General features: G+C 37.7%; 1 protein-coding gene across 1 annotated transcript in view; it reads left to right on the plus strand.

Annotated features, from left to right (window-relative positions):
- Positions 1-598: 598 nt before the first annotated feature.
- trpc7b (transient receptor potential cation channel, subfamily C, member 7b) overlaps positions 599-24,646 on the plus strand; it is a gene marked incomplete at its 5' end in the record, with an annotated part of 56,152 nt that continues 32,104 nt past the window's right edge. Inside the window, 3 exons of the mRNA XM_084133099.1 lie at positions 599-1,351; positions 16,288-16,467; positions 22,789-22,953. Coding sequence (XP_083989225.1) covers positions 599-1,351; positions 16,288-16,467; positions 22,789-22,953 — 1,098 coding nt within the window. The remainder of the gene's footprint in view (positions 1,352-16,287; positions 16,468-22,788; positions 22,954-24,646) is intronic.

Consider the following 24,646-nt stretch of genomic DNA (forward strand, 5'->3'; position numbering starts at 1 on the left):
TTGGCCGAACACTTACTGGGCGTGTCCGAGACCAAATGGTCATTAGCATATCTGAATCTCAGCTCTTGACACACAGTGATACGAACAGTAACGATGGCGTGGGTTTTATTGTATCAATCTCATCAAAGTGGATTTGCTTTGTCAGCAGAAAACAGCGTCTTCTCGACATGAACAACACGAACCAAACTCTTCCAGTCTCAGATACAACTATAGTGTTTGTGGGCGGGGAAAAGTAGGTGTAATTTACGGACAGCCAATTAAAACCATTGGCTGGAATTATGCAAATTAGTTACAAACCCACATAGGTTCGTGCAGGAAGTAAGACTGGAATTACTGACAACTCGTTTCAGGCAGTTCAGAATCGTTTCTTTCTTTTGGGACACAATAACTCCATTTATCTGCACTTTGACCTTTGAAACTTTGAAGAGCTTTTACATTCACAAACATCTCTGCATGAAAGGTAATAGTGTAATAGGGACACTTTAACTTATTGATGGATAAAGTCAAGTTCTTCATTGAATATTCTGTATCTCATTACAAATAATATGGATTGCGACTAACTCTTTACTAATCTATGTTTTCTCTCAGGTCAGAGGTCATGAATCGCAGGCACACCACCCTGCGAGAGAAGGGCCGTCGCCAGGCCATCCGAGGCCCCGCTTACATGTTCAATGAACGTGGCTCCAGTCTCACGGTGGAGGAGGAGCGTTTCCTCGACGCTGCGGAGTACGGGAACATTCCTGTCGTCCGCAAGATGCTGGACGAGTCCAAAACACTCAACTTCAACTGCGTGGACTACATGGGTCAAAACGCGTTACAGCTGGCAGTCGGCAATGAGCACCTGGAGGTCACCGAGCTCCTCCTGAAGAAAGACGGAATGGCTCGCGTGGGCGACGCGCTTCTTTTAGCGATCAGCAAAGGGTACGTGCGAATCGTGGAGGCCATTTTGGCTCATCCGGCGTTCGCGGGCGGTTTGAGACTGACTTTGAGCCCGCTGGAGCAGGAGCTGAGGGACGATGACTTCTACGCCTACGACGAGGACGGGACGCGTTTTTCGCACGACGTGACGCCGGTGATTCTGGCCGCTCACTGTCAGGAGTACGAGATCGTACACATCCTGCTAATGAAAGGAGCCAGGATCGAGCGACCGCACGACTACTTCTGCAAGTGCTACGAGTGCACGGAGAAACAGAGACGCGACTCTTTCAGTCACTCGAGGTCGCGCATGAACGCGTACAAAGGGCTCGCCAGCGCCGCCTACCTGGCGCTGTCCAGCGAAGATCCCGTACTGACGGCTCTGGAGCTCAGCAACGAACTCGCACGACTCGCCAACATTGAGACGGAGTTTAAGGTGAGAGATATGATATTACCAGAACCAGAACAAACAAAAATGGCTTATTTAGTCAATTCAAATCCAACTGTATAGCGCTTTTCACAATACACATTGTTTCAAAACAGCTTTACGGAAAATCACGATGTTTTTTTTTTACATTTTTTTTATTGCAAAATCAATAGAGTCATACAAAACATTTGAATCTATAAAAAATGAAGATCACAATTCTGCATTTTGTATAAAATCTATCATACATCTCAACAGCTAAGATGTCTAAACAGCTTTACGATTGTTCTGTATTTAATTCAGAGAGTCGTAAAAAATCTTTTAAGTCAGTGGAAAATAGTCTACCATTTGAAAATCACAATGTTAATGTTGATAATATCTTAACATCTTTATTTAGCAGATTAGAGCTTGACGACAATAAAGTTTACATTTGCGATGATGCGAGTAATCAAGCAGTTGGTATTTGCTATATATATCGTCCTATGCGAGTGTAATATATGTATGTGGAAAATGTTGGACCTATACTGTATATCCAACTTTATATAAAGAGCTAGGCAATAATATAGTTACATTCTGCAATGAGATTTTCTATATAGTATATCACTTTACGTGAATATAATGTATGCATTTATGGAAAGAAAAGCTGGCCATACTTATACACTGCTGGTCAACATTAAGATTTTATGTTTTTGAAAGACTTATCTTATTCTCACCAAGGCAGCATTTATTTGATCAAAAATACAGTGATTTAGATTAAAAACATAGAATGCATTAAATAGATCAAACGTGACAATAAATACATTAATAATGTTTTAAAATATTTATATATTTCAAATAAACACCGTTCTTTTGAACTTTCTATTCATCAAAGAATCCTGGGGAAAAAAAGTATCACGATTTCCATAAAAATGTAGAATGAATGTATTGAGCCCCACAACTGTTTTCAACATTGATAATAATAAGAAAGGTTGAAAATTAAACTTTGCATAAAAAAATGTAAAAAAAAACATTTTAAAAAGTATTCTAATAGAAAACTTATTTTAAATTGTAATTTCTGTAGTTTTGATCAAGTAAATGCAGCCTTGGTAAGCATAAAAGACTCCTTCATCAATAAAATCTTAATTATTACTTTTAACCAGTTGTCTATATCCAACTTAAGGTTACACTTTATTTTAAGGTGAAATTTTTACAGTATAATTATATATTTCAGTACTGGGTAATATTAAGCAACAACGTACTTCCTATAGGGTTATGGTTTGGTTGAGGGTTAGTTGCATGTAATTATGCATAATTTACTGTTATTACTATGTAATATGTAACAAGGACATATGTAACAACTTTTGGTAACACTTTATTTTACAGTGTCCTTGTTACATATGTTACATATACTTACCATAGTAATAACAGAAAATGATGCATAATTACATGCAACTAACCCTCAACCAAATCCTAATCCTACCCTAACCCTATAGTAAGTACATGTAGTTGCTTAATATTACTCAGTACTTAAATATATAATTATACTGTAACAATGACACCTTAAAATAAACACTCTAAAAAATGCTGGGTTGTTTTAACCCAATTTTGGGTCAAATATGGACAAACCCAAACGTTGGGTTAAAAATGTCATTTAAAAATTGAACGCAAAAGTTGGGTTTGTCCATTTTTGACCCAAAATTGGGTTAAAACAACCCAGCATTTTTTAGAGTGAAGTGTAACCCAACTTTATATAAAGAGCTGGGCGACAATATTGTTACATTTTGTAACAAAATAAAAAGAGGCAGTTGAGATTTGCTATATACAGTAGTATACCTGACTTACTGTATGTATGCGGATGCAGTTGGATATAAAATATATTTCAAACTTTATATAGCTGTGCAATTTAGCAATTGCTATAACTTACTTTTGTAACCAATAACCCAAAGTAGAGTTTTTACTGTAATTGTGCATCAGACCTGCACTTGGTCAGGGGGAGTTTAGCACCAGAGGGCTTTGGTTTGAGCAGTTTTCTTGAGATGTGTGGTGTGAATCGCTCTTTCAGGTGATATACCACATCATCGCAGTGGCGTTGACTCTGATTGTTTCTCTCCAGAAGGTTTTTTCATCTGTTGAAGTCGTTCATTGTTGATTTAGTCCGGTTTTTTGGGTTGTTTTCCTGTTGCGTCACCGACTTCTGTTGAGCTTCAGTTGGCAGACAGATTGCCTTACGTTCTTTTAATTAATGTCCACTCTTATTACAATAATGTGGTGGCAAACTTAAATTCATTTTCCGTTGAAGATAGCAAGATTTCCAGGACCTGAGGGAGAAAAGCGGCTCCAAACTGTGCCGTACTTTACAGCTGGCTTGAGGTATAGATGTTGATGTGGTCTGATTTGAGATCTTGTGTTGGAGGAATGGTTCACATCAGGCATTGCTTCTGGTCAATAGCGAACTCAAATTTTGTGAGTGGTTTTTAATAAGGTATGGCAAGTCTGACCAACATCTTTAATGCACCTCATTGACATTTGAATATCGGCTCAGTGTAAAACATGGTTTACTGTATTTGTCAAATTTGATCACAAATGAAAAAAATAGGCGTGTAATAGATATCATGTATAATATTATGGCATAAGAATGTAATATGTGTGTGTGTGTGTGTGTGTGTGTGTGTGTGTGTGTGTTATAAAAAAATAATATAATATTTTAGTATTATTTTGCAAATAATTTTTTTTTTTTTTAAAGTCTTAAAAATCAAGGACATTACTGTAATACAAAACTAAACTAACTAAACTCAATACAAACAAATACTACTATTATAAATACTTAAATCATGTATTAGTTTAAATAATATAGTTATTTAAATTAATTAATTATTAAAATATAATAACTATTTTTATTAAAATAATGATATATATATATGTAATAACTATGAAATATAAAAATATATATATTATATTATATTGCCACAATCCAAAAATAAACAAATAATGGGCTTTATTTTCTTTATGCAAAATCCTTTTTCTTCCTTTTTATGTTGAGTCGCACGTGATATTGACAGGTTTGATATGATTCTCTCCCGTTTGGACTCATTGGAGCACACACGGTACAGAGGTGTGTATAAAGTTGTTATTTGATGTTAGGTAAGGAAAGATAAGAAAAATTCAATCAATATATATAATGATAACAATTCAGAGGCATGTCTCATCTTCCCAAACTACATTAGAGCAGCAGTGGCACTGAATCTTCAGGCAATACAATCAACTCTCACTGTATGAGACCAATGAAGAACAGTGTGTGCAGAAAGTGTGTGTGTGTCTGTGAGAAATGGAGCAGGAAACAACCAAATAATGAACTCTGACGTTGATATCTGGGCTGACGACTTTTACTTCTCGCCTCCAGTGGATACGGACGTCCTGACCTGTAAGATGAAACTAGAAAGAAGATGAGAAAGAAGCACAATAGCTCTTTGTGTTGTATTTAAAAAGGTTCATCTTTTAGTGTGTAATGTTGCTGTTTGAACATAAAAAATCTCTGCAAAGTCACAAAGTTCTTCTCTATATCAGTGTCACTTTTTCTAAACTCCTTGAAACGCCTCCATTGTCGTCATGAGTTTCTTCCGGGAACGAACACGCCACAATATTCCTCATTTAAATAATCCATATGCAGAATAAAGGGGCGGGGCCTGGTTGAGTTAGTTAGTAGTGTGTTAAACTGGCGGTTATGGTAAGGGGCGGGACATTTCCCAAACACACTCGAAGCGCTCGACCAATCACAACACACTGCTCCAGCCGACCAATCAGAGCACAGTGTGCTTTTCAGAAGGAGGGGCTTCATAGAGACAGGAAGTAAACAGAGCGTTACTGACAGACTGGGAAGAGACGAGCTGCAACAATGGAGAATATGAGGAAAATAATGTGTTTTTTAACATTCAAGCATGAAAACCTGTTCTAGTAGAGCTCAAAAACAACATCAAGACTTATGCCAATATGCCCTCTTTAAAGTATGACTTCTCAGCTCTACTAAATCAGTGCAAGTCAAATCTTATGCATGCGTGTTTAATGTGAAAGTCCCCTTAGAAGGGAGCTGCTCATGTAGACAGCTCACTAGGGTTTGAAACAGAGATCATGGACTGGATGTGTGTGAGGATCAGGAGTAAGTGTGTGTTTGTCAGGGCTCAGATGGTGGCGTGTGTGTCCACTACACAACTGTAAATTAAAGTGTTCTTCACACATGAGTGTGTGTAATTAACTAAAGCTTGTCTCTCTCTGTGTGTGTGTGTGTGTGTGTGTGTGTGCACTTGAATTTTAATTTGCACGTCTAGTGTTTGAGTAAAGCGTCCACACGTTCACCAGAGCAGCATCTGTTACCCAGCACACACTGCTCACTATGAGTGTGTGTGAGTCTAATCCATCCGATCCTCAGGGATCTGATCCGTCTGTGGCCCGGATCAATTCTCCGGCCTCCAGAGCCCTTACACACCGCATGTATTCTGAGGCAGCTTAAAGATGTTTACTGTAGTTTTATCCCGCATCTGATTCAGTCTTGTATTTTCAGTCTCAGATGGATAGAGCGTTCATGGACCATCTGATGCATATTGAATGCAAACATGGCTTTATATAAGGCCATTCGATGATGAAAAGCTGTTGTTCCCGCAGCATCATCTTGAATCTGCAGCGACCGTGGATTGGTTTGTCAGATCCAATCATTCTTTGATCTTTCCACCTTATAAAGAGGGTTGTTCTCTCTAACCTCATATAAACTCTGTCAGGTATTTGTGTGGCGATCAGACACCGATACGTCTCAGAACTAATTCCCACTGAAGTGCTTCACCTTTAAGAGCCATATGGGAAACACGGATAGTTTGATCTTCAGAAGTGGCATCTGTATTAGCAGCTGATGAAAACAAACCCAGGTTTTATCCTCCCAAAACAGGCTTCAGACAAACCAGCCAGGAACAAAAGCCCTGGCGTTGTTTCCAGCCGTCAGTGAACCGGGTCTCCCAGCGCTCCACGCGTGTCACGATTACTGTCGCCAGCAACATCACATCTGCTTGCTTCTGAGATGAGACATATGCAGAGCCGATGAAATCCTCCCGCTTGTCTCCGAGGATTAGCGGAGGTTTCTAAGGAATATTAAAACTCGCTTTAAGAGGAACAGACTCCCGGCGACTCCAGATGATCCTGAGGCCGTGTTTGAAGGAGGAATGCATAATGTTACAAATTAGTGCATTCATTCTGCTAATATGCGACAATTTTTCATTTATAACTAGTTTAAAAGTGAGACATTATAAATGTATTAAAACTTTTAGATATTAATATTAGTTAAAAAACTTTTTTTGGTATTAATTAGCCTTATATACTATATAAAAGTCTATATTACTTAAGATATTTACTTTAGAATACAAAGGGTATTCTTTTCAAATTATTGCAAACTATGAGTAGCTTCCCATTTTGACAACTTACCCCATTATAGTTACATTTATTCTGCTAAAATGCAGCCATAAATGCACGCGCGCGCGCGTGTGTGTGTGTGTGTGTGTGTGTGTGTGTGTGTGTGTGTGTGTATATATATATATATATATATATATATATATATAATATATGTATATATATATGCATACATTTGCTGTTAAATTACCTATAATACAGTTAAATACAGATATAATGTGCTTTTTTTTACTTTCTTACTTTAGATATTTAATTTCTACCAAGGCATTATTTTCAGTGCAAATAATAAGCAGCTTCTCATTGTGACAACTTGCCCCATTATAGGTTCAATCAATGTTGTTGAACAATTTTTTTCCCCTTGCCATTAATTGTTCAAATGTTTTTAGTCAAGACTTTCGATGTCTCTATACAGAAATGTATTTTCCTAAATAAATGTAGTGCTGTGAAACATTCACTAGGGTAAAAAGCGTGGCCTGGTTCTCAATCTTCAACATGATTGATCTTGTTTAACAGACATTATTAAACCTCAGTGTAATTCTGTACAGTTGTGAAACAGTCTGCTATTGCACATCACTGCGATTAATCATATTAATGTGAAATACATGTAACATTAAAGCTGTAATGGAAAATCCATATTAGAAATACAGCTGAATATGAAACCATCTGTGCTGAATATTTATGATGGAAGGAAGAGAAATTAAATTATCGTTGTGTGACTGTTTACATTAACATGTATTCATTAAGCAAACTCTTTACTCCAACATGATTTACAAGTGAGAATATAAGCAATTTATCATACATGATAATACAGACTTTCTGTAAACCATACTAACTAAAGCAGAAAAATAGAGGAAAATAAATGTATTTTAATAGAAAGTTACTTCATAGTTACGAATTAGATGCGTGCAGTGATATTAATGTCTCAAAAATTGCTATGAATAATTGTGGATGTTGAATAATTGGAATAGCGCTTAAAACATTTGCGATTAAAGCATTGTTTCCAACCCATGTGTTCAAGAGACCTAATTTTTCACTTCCTGGGAAATTGGTACAAAATATCTGTAATATAAATGTAAGTTGCTGCAATCTGTGATCTTTTTTCTCGTTCGGATGCCTAATGTGTGAGATGCATCTGGGAGGACCAAATCATTTTGATGACAAATGTCAGGCGTTTCAGAATGACATTTGAGATGCTGTGATGCGATTGGTCCGCTGGTTAGTCCAGTTATCCAATCACAAAAGTCACATGAGGTTTTTTTTTTTGCGCGTCAAGGGTAATTCTTCGGTAAATGTGTTTCTATCGGAGTTTATGCACAAAAACTATCTGCCTCAATCAGGATTGTTACAGTTAACTAAAACTGAAACTGAATGTAAAACCATAAAAAAGTGAAATTAAATAATTAAATAGTTGCCAAGCCAACATTTCTCATTTGCATTTAGTTTAACTTGATGAAAACTAAAAATTAATAAAATCTATATAGACACATTAAATGTTTTTCTTGTTTAGTGGATTTTAAGTAAACCATTTCTTTCTGATTTCTTTGCATGCATCAAATGAAAGCTATCAGCTTCAATGGCTTTTAGTGTTTTGACTTTGAGTTTTGTGCTTATTCTGGTGCAGTGTTTTGCCCCATAAGCTTTACTGTCAGTGTATCACTGTAAACGAGTCGAGAAGATTTTCTGTGGAAATCGACAACGGAGATAATGTCATTAGAGCTTAACTGCTGCTGATCTGAAATATTCCTATAATGTGATCTGATGATGATGATGTTGTGTGTGTGTGTGTGTGTGTGTGTGTGTGTTGGGTTGTTCGAACTCAAAGTGCCTCTCTCATCTCTCAGAAAGACTGATGTCTTCACACACAACAGTGAAAAGGGCAAATCTGTTGATATCAGCTTGGCTATAAGTCATATGAAACACACACACACACACACACCTCAGGCAGGTCGGGCTCAGGGGATCGTTTTCATCATTTGACATTTTCATATCCATCATCATATGCTAAACTGAGAGAGCAACTATTATCAGAAAGGGCGATCTAAACAAATCACAGAAAGAAAAATGGTCTCAAACTCCACTATCAAGAAGATTAATCATATTTTTTTCCACTTTTTAAGTATTTCATTTGATATACTTATTATTACTTATTATTAATATGTAAATATAAGTATGATTATAGATGCAAGCAGCAATTACAGAGTGGAACAGTGACCTTGTCTTGTTTGATCATGGATCGTCCATTGGGGAATTTAGGAAAAGTAGTAGTAACTATTAAAAGCAAAATTGAAGAACGAATTGGTGTGACGTCATTTCGAACAAAATCAGGCCAAAAAGAAGTTCATTTTGTGTTTGTTTTGAGAGTTTGAAACAGCTTGCCAAAGCGAACTTTACGGAAAAGAATAAGATGTTAAAGGTGCAGTCATCATTAGCGAAGTTTTGTGGACAGCGCATCCGTTGTATATTGTTAATAACGAACTATCAAGCGCAGCTCACATATAATTCACTGCAATGCATTAAGACGAAACACACTCGTATTAAAGATACAATCAATGAAAACATCACATGCAGTATTGCTTCTCAATTAAATGTATCTTACAGTATTTAGAGGATTTTTAGGTGTTTTACCTGGGAAACTGTCAGGGTTCTGTCACCTCGGTCTAGTGTGTTTCTTGGTTTTGTGACAGAGCCCTGACACTCCTGTATTCTCCTGTGAGGTTTAGGGGGTAGCGAGGCGAGTAGGACCCGGGTGGAGGGGTTACATTGGTGCCGTGACCCGGGTGGGAGTGAGGTTTAGGGGGGTAGCGGGGCGAGTAGGACCCGGGTGGAGGGGTTACATTGGTGCCGTGACCCGGGTGGGAGTGAGGTTTAGGGGGTAGCGGGGCGAGTAGGACCTGGGTGGAGGGGTTACATTGGTGCCGTGACCTGGATGGGAGTGAGGTTTAGGGGGTAGCGGGGCGAGTAGGACCCGGGTGGAGGGGTTACATTGGTGCCGTGACCTGGATGGGAGTGAGGTTTAGGGGGTAGCGGGGCGAGTAGGACCCGGGTGGAGGGGTTACATTGGTGCCGTGACCTGGATGGGAGTGAGGTTTAGGGGGTAGCGGGGTGAGTAGGACCCGGGTGGAGGAGTTACATTGATGCCGTGACCTGGATGGGAGTGAGGTTTAGGGGGGTAGCGGGGTGAGTAGGACCCGGGTGGAGGGGTTACATTGGTGCCGTGACCAGGATGGGAGTGAGGTTTAGGGGGGTAGCGGGGTGAGTAGGACCCGGGTGGAGGGGTTACATTGGTGCCGTGACCAGGATGGGAGTGAGGTTTAGGGGGGTAGCGGGGTGAGTAGGACCCGGGTGGAGGGGTTACATTGATGCCGTGACCTGGATGGGAGTGAGGTTTAGGGGGGTGAGTGTAACGGAGGCCAGCTAGTAGTCGCTGTGTGAGTAAACCTCACTCCTCTGATCTCAATAGTTGCTCTAGCGACAGATACTAGAGGCTGCAGTCTTTAGCCTCCTTGTTAGAGCGCCTGACTGGAGACCCGGGTTCAAGTCTCGCACAGAGCAGGGCAAGTAGGACCCGGGTAGAGAGGTTACATAAGCTCATGGCTAGCGATTGGTTATTGTTGGCCATGTGCTTGTGTGTGATTTCATGTTTGATGTGAGCACATGGCTTGTCTCGTTATGCTTCCCTGTGCCATGTGCTCTCTTGTCTATTGTCTGACCCCGCCCATCTTGTTATCTGATTATTGGTTCAGTTTCCCCACCTGTCCTCCCTCGTTACCTGGCTTGTTTGCTGTCCTGTACCCTGGCTGTCTGATGATACGGTAGTGTATGTTTCCTGCCTAGTCAAGTCTAGTCTGTAGTGTTTTCCCCCACGGGGTATAGTTTCTGTTTGTGTTTTGTTTTACTTTAATAAAACCCATATTCCTCTGCATCCTTGAGTCCTCACTTCAACCCTACCTCAACCCGTGACAGGAGATAAGTCAAAAAAGGATGAAAGCTTGTTTCTGCTACGGAATAAAAAAGTTGGAATTGCAAGATATAGAATCGCAATTGTCTTTTAAACTGTTTTATTCCATGGCAGAGACAATCTTCCATATTCCACCGCTCTCTGTTTCCTGAGAAGAGCTCAATGTTCAGTCTGTTCCTCATAGATTGGGACCTAGAGGAATCTAACATACAAAATCAAGTGCAGAAGCAGAACCAGTCTGAACTGGTTAAAGTTGCTGCGTGTAATACAGCATCAAACATGATTGCAAAATAAACTAGATTTGTACATTAATAAGGAAATTTGATCATTATTTGTTTCTTATAGTGACTCTTAACATGAAACTGGCACATGAGGGGGGAAATTACACACTTCAGCATTAACTACAGTATATAGCCTAGCTAATGTATTGTTGCATTATTCAATAAAACATGAAAATTGAGTTCTGGAGCTGGCTGTTACATTGGCTCTGCATTCATTTTTTATTATTTCATTGCCTAAGCAGCTTTATCTCAGATTTACGTTCCTTAAATGGTCTTGTGTGTAGAAGTGCTTTCTTGTATCGATTCAGCATCTGTGTACAGAGTGTCCCGCGAGCCGCTGCGTAGTTTAAAAGTGTTCTCATTATTAGAGTATTTTTGGGTGGCTGGCTTTCACATTCACATTTCACTGAAATTATTTGTCATTTTTATCCAGTTTTAAACTGAGTCATTGTGCATCTCTGTGTGTTACTTTGTGTTCTTTATGAATTGTTACACAGTTTTAAGTGAACGGACTTCACACACTGTAACAAAACACTGTGTTTGTCTTTTTAAAGGTCTGTTCATTTAAAACTTTGAATAAAAATACTTTGTTAATGGATATATATATAATCAATTTTTATCCAGAGTCCTTCTGCATTTCTGTTTGTTTTGTTACAGTGTGCTGTTTCACTTTGTAATGATTCATAAAGTACACAGTGAAGTGATATGGGCTGTAAAGTTTTCAACAAACCTCAATTACTTCGCCGCTATGATGACAACGTTTGTCAGCCATTCAGAGTTGTAGATGATCTAAAACATCTGTTTTAGAAATGACTGTGAAGTGAACGTTTTACATCCTTGATCAATTTTGAAATATTCATATATGCATAATATAGTGTATTTGATGCTGATCCATTTTCCTGAAAGGGTTCAACACTCAGAACATCTGCTGGTCCAGAATGAGACCTGTGTGCATGTGTGTGCGTGTGCATGTGCATGTGTGTGTGTGACTGACTGTGTGTGAGTGATCCGACTGCCAAATGTGTTTGATGTATGCTAGCTTGGCTAATTTGAGCTATTTCGAGACAATGATCTTAATGGTATTGTAGAAGATATCACTGGCAAACGTCATTAGCATATTTCACATGTATAAGAGTTTCAGTTATGGAATTTAATACATTAATTAGATTGGTTAAAACATGGTTTCAGTCACTCTAAAATTCACACTATAGTTACAGCTCTGACATTACGCTTTGCATTGCATTATGAATTAATTTGTGACACGGAAAGCAACATCACATATAGAAACCAGGACTGCATTTATTTGATCAGAAATACAGTAAAAACTGAAAAATTCTGAAATATTATTACAATTTAAAATAGCTGTTTTCTATGTGAATGTAGTAAACTCTAATTTATTCCTGTGATCAAAGCTGAATTTTCAGCATCATTACTCCAGTCTTCAGTGTCACATGATCCTTCAGAAATCATTCTAATATGATGATTTGATGCTCAAGACACATTTATGATTATTGTTATCAATATTGAAAACAGTTGTGCTGTTTAATATTTTTGTGGAAACCAAAATTTATTGATTTTCAGATTCCTTGAATGAAAGTTCAAAAGAACAGCATTTATTTGAAATATAATTTTTTTTATAACATTATAAATGTCTTTACTGTCCCTTTTAATTAATTTAATGCATCCTTGATGGATAAAAGTATTAATTTCTTTCAACAAAACAGACTTTTAAATGGCAGTGTATAGTATTTGTGTGTCATCAAGTCAGCATGTTTGACAGATTATTCCGCTGGTCGATCCGGGTCCTCTTTATAACGGACTGTGGGTCGGAGTCAGACACACACGGATGAAGGGATTCTTCCCGGAGACGGACAGATTGCTGGTTATCTCTGAGATCAGTCTGAACGCCCACAGACCTGTGTGTCAGAAATCAAGCGCTCGCTGTTCCGGTGAAGGAACACGGACACGAACTGAAACACTGCAGTTGTTCTCCAGACTGAAGATGATTGTGTGAAAGTCTTCCAGTGTTCATCTGGATCTCTGGTGTCGCTGTAAATGCTGGTTTCTGAGTCTGTTCTCGGCTGCTTGTCCATCAGTGGAATAATTAAAGAAAATTTTGCTTTTCTATATCTTGCAAATCAGTTATGGATGAATCTCATGAAGACATGTCTAAATCATGTAGTAATGAATATCAATCTTTTTACCGGACACTTTTTTAAAAATTATTTTTATGAGCGTTAATTAAAAGTAGTACAACAAATACTACCATGATATATAAATACTTTACTAATTAAATATATTTTAAGTAAATATATTTACTGTATATATTTAATTATTGGTATTATTGTATTTTTTATTTTTCATTTTTTTTTGTAGTTTTATTTGATTGGAAAAAAACTGTTCTTGATTATTAGCTTTATTTAAAGTTTAAAAACCACATGCAAACTTTTTCTTTTTCTTTATCATTAGAAAAGTACGTTTATGTATTTAATGTATTTAAAATTGCAATACAAATTAAAAGTAGTACAACAAATACTATGATGTATAAATTCTTACAATATTAAATAAATATATTTAAATATTTCATTACATTTCTAAATTAAGTCATTTTAATTTCAGAATTAAAATTTTCCAATACAGTCTGGTTTAGCTACTTTTATTTAACTAGAGAAAAAAAATACTTCTGAATCATTTGCTTTATTTGAAGTTCACAAAGCCACATGCAGACTTATTATTTTTCTTTAAAAAAAAGTGCAAATCTACTGGATATTTCTTTTGACATTTTTCTCATAGGAATTAATGGGCAACTATGGTAACATCTCTCTCTCTCTCTCTCTCTCTCTCTCTCTCTCTCTCTCTCTCTCTCTCTCTCTCTCTCTCTCTCTCTCTCTCCCCCCTCTCTCTCTCTCTCCCCCCTCTCTCTCTCTCTCTCCCCCCCTCTCTCTCTCTCTCTCCCCCTCTCTCTCTCTCTCTCTCTCTCTCTCTCTCTCTTGCGCGTTTTTGGAAGATTATGATATTAGTTTTCTTCATATTTACAGCCAGAGCCCAGTTCTGACAGTATTTTTCTACTATGTCCAGCTGTTGCTGTAATCCTTGTTTAGTAGGAGACAGTAGAACGAGATCGTCAGCATACAACAGGGACTTCACCTCTCTATCTAGAAGGGAGAGGCCAGGAGCAGCACATTGATCTAACTCAACAGCAAGCTCATTGATGTACATATTTAATAATGTTGGACTTAAATTGCAACCCTGCCGAACACCTCTTCTCTGGGTGAAGAAATCAGTTTGTTTGTTGCCAATTCTAACAGCACACATATTTTCTAAATACATAGATTTAACTAGATCATACGTTTTGCCCCCTATACCACACTGTAGAAGTCTGTAAAAGAGACCTTCATGCCAAATAGAATCAAAAGCTTTTCTGAAATCAATGAAACAAGAGAATATTTTACCATTTTTAGTTTGGTGTACATGATTATTAATTAAGGTGTGAAGGGTATATACAGGTGCTGGTCATAAAATTAGAATATCATCAAAAAGTTGATTTATTTCAGTAATTCCATTAAAAAAGTGAAACTTGTATATTATATAGACTCATTACATGCAAAGTGAGATATCTCAAGCCTTTATTTGCTATAATTTTGATGATTATGGCTTACAGCTTGTGAAAACCACAAAATCAAAATCTCAGAAAATTAGAATATTACATGAAATCACACAGTAATTACACAGTAATCCCATAGTCATTGAACCATGTTTTGGTTCTTTTGGCAGTGTGGGCAGGTGCAAATCCTGCTGGAAAATGAAGTCAGCATCTCCATAAAGCTTGTCTGCTGAAGGAAGCATGAAGTGCTCTGGAAATGTCCTGGTAGACGGCTGCGTTGAGTGGACAGCACAGTGGACCAACACCAGCCGATGACATGGCTCCCCAAACCAACACAGACTGTGGAAACTTCACACTGGACTTCAAGCATCTTGGATTGTGTGCCTCTCCATTCTTCCTCCAGACTCTGGGACCTTGGTTTCCAAATGAGATGCAAAATTTGCTCTCATCAGAAAAGAGGACTTTGGTCCACTGTGCTTTATTAAATCCAGAGTCAACGCAGCCGTCCTTCATTTTCCAGCAGGATTTGCACCTGCCCACACTGCCAAAAGAACCAAAACCTGGTTCAATGACCATGGTATCACTGTGTAATTACTGTGTGATTTCATGTAATATTCTAATTTTCTGAGATTTTGATTTTGTGGTTTTCATAAGCTGTAAGCCATAATCATCAAAATTATAACAAATAAAGGCTTGAGATATCTCACTTTGCATGTAATGAGTCTATATAATATACAAGTTTCACTTTTTTAACGGAATTACTGAAATAAATCAACTTTTTGATGATATTCTAATTTTATGACCAGCACCTGTATATGATCAGTGGTGCGGTGTTTTGGGAGGAAACCAATCTGACTTTTACTTAAGATGGAGTGTTCCTCAATGAAATCTAGCATTCTTTTATTGAGAATGCTACAGAATAATTTGCCTAGACAGCTGCTGACAGAGATGCCACGGTAGTTATTAGGGTCTGATTTGTCCCCACTCTTATGAATGGGGGAAATGAGTCCTTTGCACCAGATGTCAGGAAAACATCCTGACTGTAGAACAATATTGAACAGCTTTAACACTGCAGCCTGCATCTCTGGGGTGCTGCATTTGAGCATCTCGTTTTTAATGCTGTCTGGACCACAAGCTTTCCTCGGCTGGAGAGATTTTGTCTGTGTGATCAATTCTTCCCAAGTAATTGGAGAATCAAGAGGGTTTTGGTTGTCTTTAATTGTTTGTTCTAATGTTTGGTGTTTTTCTTTTATAATATTTTGTTCTGGTCTAATTTGTTTAATTGGTATGTCTTTGTAGAGGTTTTCAAAATGTGCTTTCCAGATATCACCATTTTGGATGGGTAATGTCAGTTGTAGTTTTGTGTTGAACTTGTTCCATATATTCCAGAATTGATTTTGATTAATGGCGTTTTCAATATCTTCAAGTTTCATGTGGGTATAATTTTGTTTTTTGTTCCTATTTGTACATTTGTATTTATTTAAAATATCATTGTATCTAATGCGTAAGGCCGGGTTGTTTGGTTGGTGATGTTTTTCATTTGCTATATTTCTAAGATCCTTTTGCATTCTTCATCAAACCATTTCTCAACATTTTGTCTTCTCTCTCTCTCTCTCTCTCTCTCTCTCTCTCTCTCTCTCTCTCTCTCTCTCTCTCTCTCTCTCTCTCTCTCTCTCAGAACGACTACAGGAAGTTGTCTATGCAGTGTAAGGACTTTGTGGTGGGAGTTCTGGATCTTTGCCGGGACACAGAGGAAGTTGAGGCCATTCTGAACGGTGACGTGGACCAGAACCCCCCCACAGAACAGAGACCATGTCTGAGCCGCATCAAACTCGCCATCAAATATGAGGTCAAAAAGGTGAGAACGTTCTCACTTAACCTACATTTACATTTACATTTATTCATTTAGCAGATGCTTTTATCCAAAGCATTTATGAATCATTTTTGGTGGACCCACATTAACAAACTGTGATGAAAACGAAAATATTTTTTAAAATTAATTATCAATAAATATGAAAATACTGGTAATTCTCATGCACCTCGTGCTCATAGTTTTGGGTTAGAATACATCACATCCTACCGGACGGTTGCATATGATTTAGCCACAGAAGTTTAACTATTTCAATGCATCCAAAGCTCAAATTGGATCTGAAATTCCCACATACCGATCTCCAGGGTCTCCGTGCAGTTCCTGTACTATTCTACATAGAAAATGAATGTCTTCTGGTCTGTTGCTCATTGAAGAAAGTGGATCTCATGGTTAAAAACATGAGACACAGGTCAGCAAGGTGTAGAAACAATTTTTTATTTATTTTATTGAACTTGATTCACCGTGATTCTGGATTAACATCTTTTGTTGATCCTGGAACAACATTCCTGCCCAGAAACATATCGCTACCCCTAAACCTAACCCTATCCCTACCCATAACTCTTTATAAGAGGGAAATGATGGTGAATAACACTGATGTAGAAGCACATAACCCTAAACTGTGGACTTGTCCCTCAAATCTGGAGTGTGTGTCCCGAAGCCAACTATGGTCACATGTTCAGTCGTTACCAACACAATTCAACTGAACTTGTGGCTAACGAAGCTTTAGGGAAACACCCCTGATTGGTTGACTGGAATGTTGTTCCAGGATCAACAAAGATGTCGATCCTAGAACGTGTTGTTCTTGGTGAAATCCAGTTCACGTCATGCTCAAGACGCTGCAAAAGACGCAAGACAGACGCAAGACACGAGTGCAGTGGTTAAAGACGTCCGTCTAGCGCATGTTTACACTGAAAACATTGTAAAAGAAGTGCAGAAAGTGTTCTGTGTGAAAGAACAGTAGGTCTGGGAACAGAACAGAAGAGACGTGAGGTGAGGAGAGAGTTCAGGTTTGGATTGATCAAGCATCTGATTGGTTCTTTCACCTCAGCTGAACTCTTGATTGTCCGACTGTGTCTCAGATGGAGAACTCCAGAACTTCCTCACCTTCTGACTTCAGCACACACTCCACTGACTCCTCAACACTAGCCGCGTTTCCATTACCCTTCAAATTGCGCAAAATTGAAATTGCGAAATGAAAATACGCCCAATGGAAACACGTCAATTTCGCAAAAACTCCCATTTATCGCAAAAAAGTTTTTACGCTCTCATGAGGAGGTTTTTCAGGCAATTCGAAAAATAAATATTTCGCAAAACTGCAATGGAAACAGTGTTTGCGCATTTACAGTCAGCTGACGTAGACGACGCGGTGTGTTTGGACAGAATACGAGACAGAGTTCTTTATTAAACTCATAAAAGACAAAAGAATTACAGGAATACTGGATTCTAAACCTCAAAGAAATGCCACAATCAAGACCTCGAAGCAGAAATGAGTGAGAAACACCCAGAAACTCCTCATATGAGCCACTCACAATTATAATAAGGGTCGTTCCTTACCATTAATGATTGGATAACACACATACGTCTCCTTCCATTAATAATAATGGCCAGTGCAGTGGCTGAGATAAACATAAACCTACCAACATCCGTTGCCATGATTTTTGGAATGACTTATCGCGAGAGGAAAAAGTTTTAGTCGACATTCAGTCGACATTTAGAAAAAAATCGCAAAAGTTTTGTGCAAATCTGTAATGGAAACGCGCCTTCTGACACGCAAACCAGCTTTCTTATGAGATAACCTCCATGAGAAGTTTGCACAGGCAGTTCAACATCGAGCATTCTTTGAGGTCATGCATGTGTGTTTCTGTAATTATCATGAGCTGTGAGTTGGACAGTTATACTTGCTTTGGCTTCATCCACTCTGATCTTATTGGACTAAATGTCAAGCAAACACACACACTAGAGAGAGGAAATGAAGCCGAGACAGTGGGCTTGTGGAGACACGCCTCAGCTTTAATTTCACAAGATTAGTTTCTGAAGAGACCTTTGCCAATGTCTCAGATGTTTCTCCTGAAATAACCCAGTTATTGAATAAAATGAAATGATAGTTCTAGTTGTTTGATGTATTAATATTCTGATATCTAATTTGCTCGTGCAATTAACCAGCAAGTCAAACATTTCTCATCAAAAGATCATTTTATACCTCTATACTCTTACTTTATATCAACTATTGTTTCTCTATTTATATATATTTATTAGGGATGAGTAAAAAATATTGATTTCTCGATTTTAATCGATTCTCATTTTTATCCGATATCGATTCTTAATTCCCAAGAATCGATTAGTCATCCTATTTTCAGTTGATGAATGAATATTGTAGCGCATCCCATCCAATAAATCGCAATAATCTTTGTGCTTTGTTACTTTGATATGATACAAAGTCTCAGATTTCAAATTACGTCCATTTTCTTATGAAATTCCAAAACATAAATAGCGTTTTGGCGCTGTGGCGTGAGATCGCTCTGGCTCAGATCAAGAGAAGCACATGATCTTCTCTTCCGCCTTAATAACACCAGTTACAGCGCGATATAAACATGAATGAGCATCTGAAAGTGTGTTAAAAGATAGAGTACAACTTATCGAATTCCGTATCATGTCACATGGAATCGCCCAATCAGTGTTTCGTGGAAAGACATCAGTAAAACGGATTGTAAACAATGTCATGTAACATCACATTTACCTCAGAAAAAACATATCCAGTGACCATAAACTCGTTAGTCAGCTAGAACAATTAACTCTAGACAGGAGCATTTTGCTAAATATATGCACCATATTACATATTCATTATAATTTTTAATGTTCTTCAATATTTAATGCATGTTTGAATAAATCTAAGTTTTTATGACAGCCACCATTTAAATGTTTACATTTCATATAACTTTATTATTATAAAAATAAATAAAAGTGTAATTTAAGTTTTTATACAAATCAGTTAATTTTTACCTTCAGTATTAGGCTATAGTAGGCTAATGAAGCCTAGTCGGCTACAACTGACTCCCATAGTTTACAGCATTAGTTCAGAGATTTGAAATTTGCCATGTATTGTACCTGATATCCAAAATAATCAATATTGAATCAAATCGGAATTGAAATCGAATCGAATTGCAAGCTTGTGAATCGAAATCGAATCGAATTGTGAAATTTGTGTCAATACCGAGCCCTAATATTTATATACTAGGGCTGCACAATATATCGAAATTATTGAAATATCGCAAATGTATATATCGCGATATGCATATCGCAGCGGCTTGCAATAACTATGGTCATGAACAAAAGACAAAGAGTAAATCACTCACTGCTCTTGGCTGAATAACTTTTGTAGCTTTAATATTTATTATATATTTAATTCATACAGTGAAAACTAAGCAGTGTTTTATTTTTATATTTGATTATTCAGTTTCTGTTGTTAAATAACCCTAATGTAGGATAACCTGAACCCACCGATGTTAAAATTACACTTCTTACGCTACAGTAAAACACTGATGTTCACTTTCAGAAGCTGTAGGGATGCTTTCTTATCACAAAAAGAATATGAAACACGTGTGTAGGTTATATCATTTTAAGTATATTTTAAAGATAATTTACACACTTTAAGCATTATCATATTGCATATCGCATTATTTAATGAGTTATCGCATATCGTAGTTTTCTTCAATATCGTGCTGCCCTATACTAATAAAACTAATAAAAATGACAAAAATAAATACAACCATGATGTATAAATACTAATCAAAAGTTAATCATTTATTGTGCTTTACAGGAATGAGAATTTTCAATGTGATTATTAAAATTTTCCAGTCTGTTTTTATTGCATAAACGTATTTTTTGTTGCTGTGGAGTCAGTGTACGATGTGCAGATCATGATCTGTCGTGTCATCCATCAGTGCTGTGGGTTTATAGGGATCACGACCTTGTTAACCAGAGACTGTGAGAGTAATTAGTCCTGTTGCCCTCAAACCCTCTCGAGGACAACTCTCATTACAGGACAGGTGACTGAGTCTTAATCACTTTCAGATTGTGATTTAAATCTTAATAGTTTTAATGACTGAAGACCCGTGACAATGACAGACCCTTTAGTTATATAAAGCCTTCGAGGAACATTGACATCATCATATTTATGAGATTAGAGCACTGAATGCCACAGTATAATAGTTACCAGTGAGCCTTGAGCCGAGGGCATTAATGAAAGAATCCTGTATTGATTTTAATATACGTTATAATTGTGAATGTTGACAATACAATTTAATCTGTGTGCATTGTGTGCACTGTTGATTATGAAGAGCACTAAAGCTCGCCAGAAGCTCGCTTGTTCATTAGTTTACAGATGACAGGTTGCACTTTGTTGGGAAGTGAAAATACATCATAAATCTGGAATACAACATATCCATATTACTGAGAACAGTTTCACTTTTCATTAAGGCTTCCACATGAATCAATGACCTGAGAATCAATTAATCAAAAACTCTTTACCCATTATAAAATAATTATGCACATGAAAACCCATTCACCTTTAATTTTTAAAAATTATGTAGATCAAATCATTTCAAGTTCAGCTTTAAAAAAATTATGCAGATTAAAATATAAATTATGCATAAATACAAATTGGTGCCTTTTGTAGATGGAAACTAAACATGCAGTTTATTCAGACGAGTGTGAGACAAATTTCAATTAAAGCAATCAGAAGGGATGGTTGCTATGGCAACCAGGTACAAGATTCAGGTGACACACACACACACACACACACACACACACACACACACACACACACACACACACACACACACACACAGAATAACTACCATCATTCTGTCTGTAAGAATTTAATGGATCACTAAAGACAGGTGAGCTTCAGGTGGGAAAGAGCGTGTGTGTGTGTGTGTGTGTGTGTGTGGTCTGCCGGCAAATTAAGGCTGAGGATGGTATATGACTTGTAACTTCTGAAATTGATTGTCTATCACACACACTGTCAGCTATAGCCGGCTCCAGCTCTGGATCACACACATCCGCCGGCTCACCTTAAATCAGTTTTACGATCTGTCTGTTTCTCTGAGGGCATCGCGATGCTAGTGTTATCTTTCCTAAAGAAACCACACTACAGGAAACCCAGCGGCTGTGTTCCATAGCATTCGGAAAACTGAATCAGAACTACAATAATTAGATTTCTGAAGGATCATGTGACACTGAAGACTGGAGTAATGATGCTGAAAATTCAGCTTTGATCACTGGTATAAATTACACTTTACTACAAGTGAAACTCGAAAAATTAGAATATCGTGCAAAAGTTCATGTATTTCGAAACTAATATATTTAGTATATATACATATGATTATACTTTTCAGAGGGCCAACATTTCTGTTTTTAAAATCCTTTTTTTTTTTTTACTGATTTCATGTAATATTCTAATTTTCTGAGATTTTGAATTTGGGGTTTTCATAAGCTGTAAGCCATAATCATCAAAATGATAACTTTTGCATGATATTCAAATTTTTCTAGTTTCACCTGTATGTATCAAATAGAAAACAGTTCATTTAAACTGTAATAATATTTCACAGTATTACTGATTTTACTGTATATTTCATCAAATAAATTCAGTCTTGATGAGCATAAGAGACTTATTTCAAAAACATAAAAAATTATATTAAATTATAATATAATATATAATATATAAAATTATATTATATATTTTTATATTAAAATAAATAAATATATTTTAATGAAAAAAATCTCTGTTTAACATATAAAACTTTGTTTAGCAGAGTTGAGAGAAATGTTGCTTAAAATTAAATTATTATAATATTATATTAACAAATAAAATTTTATTATATAGAACAGTAGTCTACCATTGGTCAGACGAACCTTTGATAGTGACTTTAAACTTTCTTTAAAAATAAATAAATAAAAGAAGATTATTTTATCACCTTCATGTGTTGTTTATTATCAGCTCTTATACATTTACCTTGATTGGAATTTACATAATAATAAAATAAAAAAAAACCTACTAATTGTAATCATAAATTGAACATTTATCAAATTACAAGAATTGGAGAAATATGTTCTTCGTAAATAAATATCATAGCATCATTTAATTCCAGTTTTACGCTGAGGTAATGCACTACTACTCTCCAGTGTCTGTTTAACACATTTGACCATGTTCAGTATTCTGCTGCTGTATTCATCCACAGTAAGTGCACAGAATGTGTTTTCCTGCTGTAACCTGATTTGTCATCCGGCTGTGTTCTCCTTGTGTGTCAGTTTGTGGCTCATCCGAACTGCCAGCAGCAGCTGCTCACGATCTGGTACGAGAATCTGTCGGGTCTGCGGCAACAGTCCATCGGTGTGAAGTGTCTGACGGTTCTGGGCGTAACTGTGGGATTGCCTTTCCTCGCCATCGCATACTGGATCATGCCCTGTAGCAAGGTGACACACACACACACACACACACACACACATACATACACACAACCCCTAAACCTACCCGTCTCACACACACACACACACACACACACACACACGCACATGCGCACACACACACACACACACACACACACACACACACACACACACACACACACACTCTCTCTCTCTCTCTCTCTCACACACACACACACACACACACACACACACACACACTAACCCTACCCCTAAACCTACCCGTCACACACACACACACACACACACACACACACTAACCCTACCCCTAAACCTACCCGTCACACACACACACACGTACACACACACACGTACACACATACACACACACTAACCCTACCCCTAAACCTACCCGTCACACACACACGTACACACACACACACACATGTACACACACACACACACACACACTAACCCTACCCCTAAACCTACCCGTCACACACACACGTACACACACACACACTAACCCTACCCCTAAACCTACCCGTCACACACACACACACACACACACACTAACCCTACCCCTAAACCTACCCGTCACACACACACACACACACACACACACACACACACTAACCCTACCCCTAAACCTACCCGTCACACACACACACACATGTACACACACACACACACTAACCCTACCCCTAAACCTACCCGTCACACACACGTACACACACACACACACACACACACACACTAACCCTACCCCTAAACCTACCCGTCACACATTTTAATCCACACTGTTGAGGAACTTCTGTAGTGTACGACGACTTCACTCCAGGTGTGTTGCTCTAAGAACAGCTGTGATTTAGTTTACATGACCGTTTTCCTTCACTCTGACCATCACACTGTGACTGAGCCAGACAATATCTCTTTCATAACTACTTTTACTGCAACCATGACAAGAAGCATCAGTGCATTTCATAGCGTTTTCATCTCCGCAGCGTCACACACTGAAATCTCATCGATCGACAGTCTCACTCCACATGAATACATTTTGTATTATACAACATATAATAAATTAAAATACAGTGTATATATACAGTAAAGTTTGGTGTTGCAAAGTTTTTCAGTTAACATTATATTATACTATTATATTTCATGTTAATGAGCTCATGGTTTTGATTTATTCGCACATGAATCTGAACAAGCTGTTTTTGAAAAGAGTCTCTTGAAAAGAGTTTTTTCATTTCAAAAAGAGCAAGAAAAATCCAATTTTCTATGATAAGACCCCTTAAAATTCATATATCAGGGTAAAAGCTTTACCTTTTCCTTAAACAGACATGAATAAATATACAGACACACACACACACACACACACACAGTACACGTCTCTCCAAACTCTATTACGAACAGACTCTCCTGCACGATAAACATGTTTCATTTCCATCCCGAGGAAGAGGATTCACACACTGACTGTGTTTGATGGGCACTTCAACACACGCTGTCTCATGGAGAGATATCAGCAGAGAGAGACCTCTACACACACACACACACACACACAAACACACACACACACACACACACTGCGAAGGCTTTTGTGAAGAGTTTGGGATTGAAATCTAATCAGAGCTCGTCAGACAGGAAGAACTGTGGCGTCTCTTGAGACGAGTGACACACACACACAGAGAGAGAGAGAGAGAGAGAGAGAGGGGGGGGTGTGTGGGGGGGGGGGGGGGCA

The sequence above is a fragment of the Abramis brama genome, assembly GCF_963993115.1.
Source record: "Abramis brama genome assembly, chromosome: 13".
NCBI classification, from domain to species: Eukaryota; Metazoa; Chordata; class Actinopteri; order Cypriniformes; family Leuciscidae; genus Abramis; species Abramis brama.